Genomic DNA, 8,640 nt, shown 5'->3' on the forward strand with positions numbered 1-8,640 from the left:
TTACTGGACTTGTGATTTCTATACAGTGATTAACTTTTATGGTTTGCCTTCACTCTCGGGGCATTGAACATTATGTACCTCCGACTAATAAAAACAAAGAATAAATGTTTATGGCCCCCAGATATTTACATATTATTTTCTTATTTGTCAACCCCTCTGGTAAAGGGGCAAAACAGAAATTGAGTTACGCTAACATCATGGAAAATTCATCAAATTCCTATTTTACTGGAATACGTATAGTAGCACTGAAATACTGTACGGTATTTATGTACTAATCTGTATTTAATTAGATTTGGATGGGGGAAATATTTGTCATCCATAGTCTAATATGCTTCTATTGGGGAATCGTGATGATTTTGTTGTCATGTGTGAGTTAAAAATAATTTAAAAATATATATATAATAATAATAATAATAACAATAACAACAATAATAATACAGTGAGACCTCAACTTACGAACTTAATTGGTTTCCAGACAGAGTGTGTAAGGCGAAAAGTGTGTATCTCAAAAAAAAAATTCCCATAGGAAACCATTAAAATGGGAATAATCCGTTCCCGGGTTTCTATAAAATATACTTTTCAATTAAATAACTACACACAACATACCTTATTCTATGTATAATAAATGTGCTATTGTATTGTAATGAAAGAAATACACTGCATTGTATCATAAAGTCATTTTATTTAGATTTGTGATGGTCATTTATGGCTTGATGGAATGGCGTTGGAGGTCGAAGGTCAAAGGTAATTGCTGTTTGGAAAGAGAGGCGCATTACATGAGGACTGTAATTAAAGAAATAAACTGTGCTGTAAAATAAAGTTTTATTTACCTTTTTGATGGTCGTTGATGGCTTATGGAAGGAGAGTCACCTTCCATAAGGACTGTTGGTAACTTAACCTCTGGTGCTGTTCGGTCGTGTGCTTCCGCCGAAGATCACTCCGCCAGCCGTGGTGGGTGGGTATTATTAAAATAGTGCTTATTATAAGGTTTAATTTTTCAGAAATTTGACCTTTGTCAGACAAAAAGTTTGTAAGATAAGGTGTTTGTAAGTTGAGGTCTCACTGTAGTAATAAAAACAATAACAATAATAATAATAATAATAATAATAATAATAATAATAATAATAATAATAATACATTGTATTTCTAGGCACCTTTCAAAACTCTCAACGACACATTACAGATAAGAACATTTTTTTCTGCGGGTGAGCAGCGGTAGCCTTTTTCCTGTACTGTGTTCCACTAAATTTGGCCTTATGAGTATTTTTTGTACTCATACTCATGTAAATTTACCAACTGCCCCCAAACTCTGGAACTCACTTCCTCCCAACATTCGGAACATTGATTCTCTTCCCCACCTTCAAATCCCATCTCAAAACCCACCAATTTAAAATCTCATTTTGTGTGTAGCTCTCTCTTGTTTCTATTTATAACTGTATTTTATTTATTGTATTCTATTTGTGATTGTATTTTATTTATTATAGCATCCATGCTTGTCTGTGACTGTAAAGTGTCCTTGAGAGCTTTGAAAGGCGCTTAAAATGAAATGTATTATTATTATTATTATGTGTACGGTTCGCTACATCACGGATTTTCATCTACTGCAGGTGGTCCTGGTCAGTATTTACCGCGATAAACGAGGGATTACTGTACTTACCAAATACTAATAATATCTGTGTACGTATACGCGTATTTATCGATATGCAAACCGCCACATCCGATAAACACGACAAAAGTATTTTTGAAATATTTGTCTCCGCCTGCTACGTGCCCGTACTGAGAAAGCGGTACAGCTGGGTAATGAAGTCGAACGAGGCAGACGTGTGCGTGCCCGAGACCAAAATGTTCTCGAAGCGTGCGCGCTCCCGCGTGCGGTTGAACTCAATACGGGCGGTCGGGCGGGCGCGTGGCATTGACGTCATACAAATTGGCAGGACGCCATTTAGGGCGGTCTCGTGACGTCTGTGACCCTCTCATTCACAAGCCGCGGCTGGATATAAAAAAATGTGCTTGAACGCAACTTCCACACAGTCACTTCGCCGTCAACTACTGTTACAGAAGGGAAGCAAAATAGCAGCGGCGGATACTCTCGGAAGACTCTACGAGTATTTAATTACTTTACGGAGCTTTTTTTTTGCCGTCTGAACGTTTCTTTTTTGTTGTTATTTTAATCGGAACAAAGCGGAGACAACAACCAGAAACTTCCCGCAAGCTTCGAACTTCAATCTATATGTATTTGGATCTAACTTTTCTATCCCGTTGCCCTACTATGGTCATAATGGAGGTGCCCACCATCGACTGTGCGTCCCTCTATGGTTTGTTGGAGGCCGACGCGGCGCGCTGCCTGGTACTGGATTGTCGTTCTTTCCTATCCTTTAATGGCTCCCATATCGTGGACTCAACCAACGTCCGCTTCAGCACAATCGTGCGAAGACGGGCCAGGGGCGGCTTAGGACTCGAACACATTGTCCCAAACGAGGACACCAGGAGCCGGCTTCTATCCGGCGAGTATAAGTCGGTAGTGCTTCTGGACGATCATAGTTGTGACTTAAGTCAAGCTAAGAAAGACGGGACTTTGATGCTGGCTGTGGCAGCCTTGTGCCGGGATCCTTGTGGGGCAAGTGTTTTCATCTTAAAAGGTATGAATAGTGTCTCACTGGCATTTGTTGTGTTTGTTGTGTGTGTGTCTGTGGCAACAAATGTGGTTTACAGCTGTCACCATACCAGCTGGCGCTGCTGTAAACAATTCAGAAATAGACTCGGCCTCTGTTACAAAGCAGTTGTGCCTCCTTTTTGGGTGACGTGATTACACCGTCTTCACTTTTTAAACATATTTTGGTCCACAGGTGGATTTGATGCATTCTGTAAAGATTATCCAGACATGTGCACCAAGCCTTCTCCTTCACCGGGGCTCAGTTTACCCCTAAGCTCCAACCACCCAGGAAGCGCAGACCCGAGCTGCAGTCCGTGCAACACGCCACTTTATGACCAGGTTTGTGTTGTTTTCTTTAAAACGATTACCCCCGAAAAGTTTACATAAACTCCCCAACTTGTGAACGTGATACGTTCGTTCCGAACGGTTGTTCGTAGAGTGAATTAGTTCGTAAGTTGCTTCAGTGCTATATTTTGTATGTTTAAGGTATATATAGTATGTTAAGTAACCCGGATTGGTTTGTATGGAAACATAAACATTTAATGAAATATATGCTCTATAAAGATATGTACATGTACAACTAGAGAGTATTCTACATGTTACTACAAAATCAGAATCAGAATGAGAAAGCCTTAAATAGTTCCACTCTGGGAAAATGTGCAAAAATGTTCGCATGTACCGTTGTTCATAACTCGAATGTTCGTAGGTATGGGAGTGTCTATATGTGAAATGTTTAAGGCTTATATAAGTATGTTTAAGGCTTTTATAAGTAACCTGTATTGGTTTGTACTTAAAAATAAACATTTAATAAAATATATGCTCATGTACAACTGGAGAGAATACTACATGCGGCTACAAAAGTGTTCGTATGTACCATTGTTCATAACTCGAATGTTCGTAAATAGGGAAGTGTCTATACGTGAAATAGTTCATGTTTAGATAAGTATGTTTAAGGCTTATATAAGGATGTTTAAGGCTTGTATAAGTAACCTGTATTGGTTTGTACTTAAAAATAAACATTTAATAAAATATATGCTCAATAAAGATATGTACATGTACATCTAGAGAGAATACTACATGTTAGAGAGAGAGCAAAAATGTCCGTATGTATCGTTGTTTGTAACTCGAATGTTCGTAAGTAGGGGAGTGTCTGTACCTTGAACCTCACTCAGGTGGGGAACTTTTTGGGTCTCCGCCATGTCAGTTTTGCATTCAAAATAGTTGATACAAAATCTAACTTGCAGCATTTCTGTTCGAACATTTTTTCAACATACCCGCAAAAATGTTCCGATGTACCGTTGTTCGTAACTCAAATATTCATTAGTATGGGAGTGTCTGTACCTTGAACCTCACTCAGGTGGGGAACTTTTTGGGTCTCAGCCATGTCAGTTTTGTATTCAAAATGGTTGAGACGAGGCGCGCAATACAAGATCTAACTTACAACATCTCTGTCCGAACATTTTTCAACATACCCGCAGAAAATGTTCGTATGTACGGTTCTTCATAACTCGAATGTTCATAAGTTGATTGTACTTCTCATCTTCTTGACTGACTGTGTTTTTTTTTTTCATGTACCCTTTCTCTTAGGGCGGTCCAGTTGAGATCCTGCCCTTTTTATACCTCGGTAGCGCTTACCACGCTTCGCGCAAAGACATGCTGGACATGCTGGGGATCACGGCCCTGATCAACGTCTCTGCCAACTGTCCCAATCATTTTGAGGGCTCCTTTTTGTACAAGAGCATACCGGTGGAGGACAACCACAAAGCAGATATCAGCTCCTGGTTCAACGAAGCCATTGACTTTATCGGTTCGTAGTTATTATTATTATTTTTTTAACCCTACTCAGTTCATAGTAAAGTACAGTAAAGTCTCGTTATATCGGTATTCAAGGGAGTCCGAAAAAATATCGATATAACCGGGACTATCGATATATCCGACCCTGTTTGCATGTAATTTTCTCCGTGCGTGCATAGAAATAGTATCGAAATAACCGGGACTATCGATATATCCGATATCGATATAACGAGACTTTACTGTAGTTATGAAGAGCGGAAAGAATAACACCCCTTGACATTTAAAGGACAACCGGCGTCACTTTTTTGTTTCCTAACTGACATCAGAAAAACGTTTTACAGCATCTAAAATACCCAAAACACGCGGTATGATATTTTTAGTCAAATGCAAAACACCAATAAAAATGAGTTAAAGTGTGCTGAAAAGTACTTCAATTTGAAACCGGAAGTGGCCAGTTTCAGAAGGTCCCGCCCCCATGTTCGTGGTGTCACGGCAAGACGTCTTGCCTTGCTGGAAAATCAAAACAATGGCTTCAGATTCGGAGAATATGCTTTCTTGTTACTCATCCAGTGATGAATATGATTCAAATAGTTCTGAAGAAGAAAGCATACATGTTTGCAATCGATTAAATAATTTATTCCGTGTCATTTTGAGGCATCAGGGGTGGGAAATGTCGCACCCAAAAAAAGGCAGAACATGGCGACAAAGCCGTGTAAGGAATTAATCAGCCCGTTTCCACAGGCTGATTAATTCCTTACATGGAGCTTTGTCGCCCTCTTCTGCCTCTTTTTGGTCCTACATGATGTTTTCAGACCAAAGTACAGCAAAATGCATTGACGTGATGGAAGGACTGCGATGATGTGTCATTTTTTCGGTCAGGGGCCTTTCTTCAGTGACGTAGGGTGAGGACTCGTCACCAACTCAAAAACAAGACTTCCAGAATATTCAGCGCGAGTCTTAAAACGTAAAATCTAGCTATATGCGGTGGAATTTGTAAAGTCATTTGAAGCCATTTTATAAGTTATGGACACAACTTGTCCGGAGACGTCGGTTGTCCTTTAAATTTGAAAAAGTTCCCTCCAAAAACTGACCAGCTGGCTCAGCTAGGGCCCCCTTGGTTACATCATCACCCCCACCCCTCCCTTGTCCAAAACACACACAGCTTTTTAAATGAGTTTTCGGTTCTGTGGCAATAGTGGGTTCGGCTTGGCTCGGCGCCGACCTTTTGTTGTGTCTTCACAAAAGGCCATTTTTCCTCACCCCCACCGGCTGTCTTCCTCCCGAATCAATATGCCCAGTGGGGGGTTAGTTCCCTTTCTTTGTGTACATGCCCCCCCCTCCCCCCACAGACCCATTATCCATGCTCCTGTGTCTTAATGGGCTGTTGAATTTAAAGGACAACCGACACCCCGGAAAAGTTGTGTCCATAATTTGTAAAATCGCTTCAAATGACTTCTACTGAGCACATTTTACAAAGATTCCACCGCATGTAGCTATATTTTACGTTTTAAGACCCGCGCTGAATATTCAGGAAGTCTTGTTTTCAAGTTGATGACGATGCTTGACGTGACGTCACTGAAGGAACGCCCCTGACCGGGAAAGCGACACACAATGCATTTTGGGTCCTTTTTTTTTCATCTGAAAACACCGTGTTGATTGCGAAATTAGAAGGAAAAGTACATAAATGACAAGATGGTGAATCGTTGTGTGTCGCAGCCAATTGCGCTAACACAAATTCCCAGCGGACAAATCAGCCCATTTCCAACGGAGCTTGTGCGCCATCTTGTGCATTTTCTGGGCGCTACATTGGAGTCCAGATGCCTCAAAATGAGACGGAAGGACTTTTTTAATCGATTGCAAACATGTATGCTTTCCTCTTCAGAACTATTTGAATCATATTCCTAACTGGATGAGTAACAACAAAGCATCTTCTTTGAATCTGAACTCTCTGAAGCCATTGTTTTGATTCTGGAGCAAGGCAGTGTGTGACCAATAGTGACATCATGAACAAGGGGGCGGGACTTTCTGAATCTGCCCAGTTCCGAGCTCATTTTGTGGCAGTTTTGGGACACTAAGTGATTTTTATTGGTGTTTTGCATTTGACTAAAAATATCAGCCTGTGTGTTTTGGGTATTTTAGATGCTATAAAAAAGGTTTTTCTGATGTCAACTGTGAAAATTTATTGCGCAATGTGCTAATTTTACCACTTTCTCTCCCCCCCCCCCCCTCTATAGATTCGGTTCGAAATAATGGCGGCCGCGTGTTCGTCCACTGTCAAGCGGGCATCTCCCGTTCGGCCACCATCTGCCTCGCCTACCTCATGCGTACCAACCGCGTCAAACTAGATGAGGCCTTCGAGTTCGTGAAGCAACGCCGTAGCATCATCTCACCCAACTTCAGCTTCATGGGGCAGCTCCTCCAGTTCGAGTCGCAGGTGCTCGCCTCCTCCACTTGCTCTTCCGAAGCTGGAAGTCCGGTCATCGGCAACGGCGGCACCGTTTTTAATTTCCCCGTGTCCATCCCGGTGCATTCGTCTGCCGGTCAAATCTCCTTCCACCACAGTCCCATCACGACCTCTCCTAGCTGTTGATGCAAAATAGGACATACATATCCGGACTTAAAATAACAACTCACAATTGGTGACTATGAAGCAGTGGTGCTGGTATCACTGCACGAAACGTACGTAACCTGGTATCCTGACGTCAATTTAAGGACTATAGACATGGCAGCTACCAAGGAAGCAGTATGACGTGTAAAGCGACATGAAGGCAAATAAATGCTTTTCTTGATAATCACAATCGTGACATAAAAACAAATCAAAGGGCGAATAGTCGTCTCAGGAATGTTGGATCTGGCAAATTTTGCTTCCTTGTTGGGATCCAATTATAAAACTATGCTAACAAGTTACTGCTTCATTTGAAGAACAATGAATGTATCCCCACTTTCAATGCAAATGTCCGCCTCTGCTCAATCCTGACATGATGGGGAGACCCGACAATGAAATACCTCATGTTTCTATACTGTGTACCGCAAGCCCTGGTGGGCGGCTAGTGGACAATGATTGCTATGTGACATATTTATTGAACTAAAGTAATATATTTCTCTCATGGATCTATTGTTTTTTCATATGTTTATTTCAATGTTTTTATACCGGAGAATAAAAAAATGATGACTATATTTAAAAAGTGACAGTGTGTTGTTTATACTTAATACAGTGATACCTAGGCTTACGAACTTAATTGGTTCCCAGTCATAGTGTGTAAGGTGAAAAGTGTGTATCCCAAAAAATAATTTCCCATAGGAAACCATTGAAATGAGAATAATCCGTTCCCAGATCCCCATCAAACATCATTTTCTACTTTCTAATTTTCTAAACCTTAAAACTACACAAAATATACCTTATTTTATTTATAATAAATGTGTTATGGTATTATAATTAAAGAAATAAACTGCAGTATAATAAAGTCGTTTTATTTACCTTTGGGTTGGTCGTTGATGTCTTTATGGAATGGCATGGCCGTTTTCATCAGTATTAAACACTTGATGAGGAATGTAACCTTCTTTCACCATCTTGAGGAATGAACCCTTGTAGGTGCTTTCTCTGTGATAATTGTATCTAGTTCCTCATCAATTTTGTTCTGTTTAGCTGGGTTGATAGCTTTTCGCATCAATCTTTGTGCGGGTTGTTTGTGGAGGCTGGTTACTGGGTAAAATGTGTATTTGGGTTCAAAGAAAGCTATCAGCTATTGTGTCTAAACATTATATCTATTTGATGCATTAATTCCATTATACAGTGATACCTCGGCTTACAAACACTTTAGCTAACAAACCTTTCGCCTAACGTTAACAAACGTTAAATTCGCAAGAATATAATCTTGGCATACGAACGATTTTTCGGGAAACACACGGAGCGCCACAATGAGTGGTGTCGTTAGCGAACGAGCCGCTTCTTGGAGCTGGATGTCTAAAGTGAACGAAATGGCAGCTGACTTTTTATGTGCTGTATTTCCCCGCCCCCAGCCTTAAAACTACACAAAATATACATTATTATACAGTACAGTTTACTTCTTTAATTACAATTCCATAGCACATTTCTTATACATAAAATAAGGTATATTTTGTGTAGTTTAGGCTTATTTAGTAGAAAATTGTTTTATGGGATCTGGGAACGGATTTTAATGATTTCCTATAGG

General features: G+C 40.3%; 1 protein-coding gene across 1 annotated transcript; it reads left to right on the forward strand.

Annotated features, from left to right (window-relative positions):
• Positions 1–2,026: 2,026 nt before the first annotated feature.
• dusp1 (dual specificity phosphatase 1) lies at positions 2,027–7,624 on the forward strand. The gene is made up of 4 exons (XM_089019816.1): positions 2,027–2,639; positions 2,847–2,992; positions 4,241–4,460; positions 6,682–7,624. The coding sequence occupies exons 1-4, from the start codon at positions 2,231–2,233 to the stop codon at positions 7,035–7,037; spliced, it is 1,131 nt and encodes a 376-aa protein (XP_088875942.1). The 5' UTR covers positions 2,027–2,230; the 3' UTR covers positions 7,038–7,624.
• Positions 7,625–8,640: the final 1,016 nt, after the last annotated feature.

The sequence above is a fragment of the Hippocampus bargibanti genome, linkage group LG02 (assembly GCF_051943395.1).
Source record: "Hippocampus bargibanti isolate YZ-2025 linkage group LG02, ASM5194339v1, whole genome shotgun sequence".
Classification (NCBI taxonomy): domain Eukaryota; kingdom Metazoa; phylum Chordata; class Actinopteri; order Syngnathiformes; family Syngnathidae; genus Hippocampus; species Hippocampus bargibanti.

Coding starts and splice junctions, on each gene's coding strand:
- dusp1 (XM_089019816.1), top strand. CDS start 2,231: ATGTATTTGGATCTAACTTTTCTATCCCGTTGCCCTACTATGGTCATA. Junction 2,640..2,846: donor AAGTGTTTTCATCTTAAAAG/GTATGAATAGTG, acceptor TTTGGTCCACAG/GTGGATTTGATGCATTCTGT. Junction 2,993..4,240: donor ACACGCCACTTTATGACCAG/GTTTGTGTTGTT, acceptor CCTTTCTCTTAG/GGCGGTCCAGTTGAGATCCT.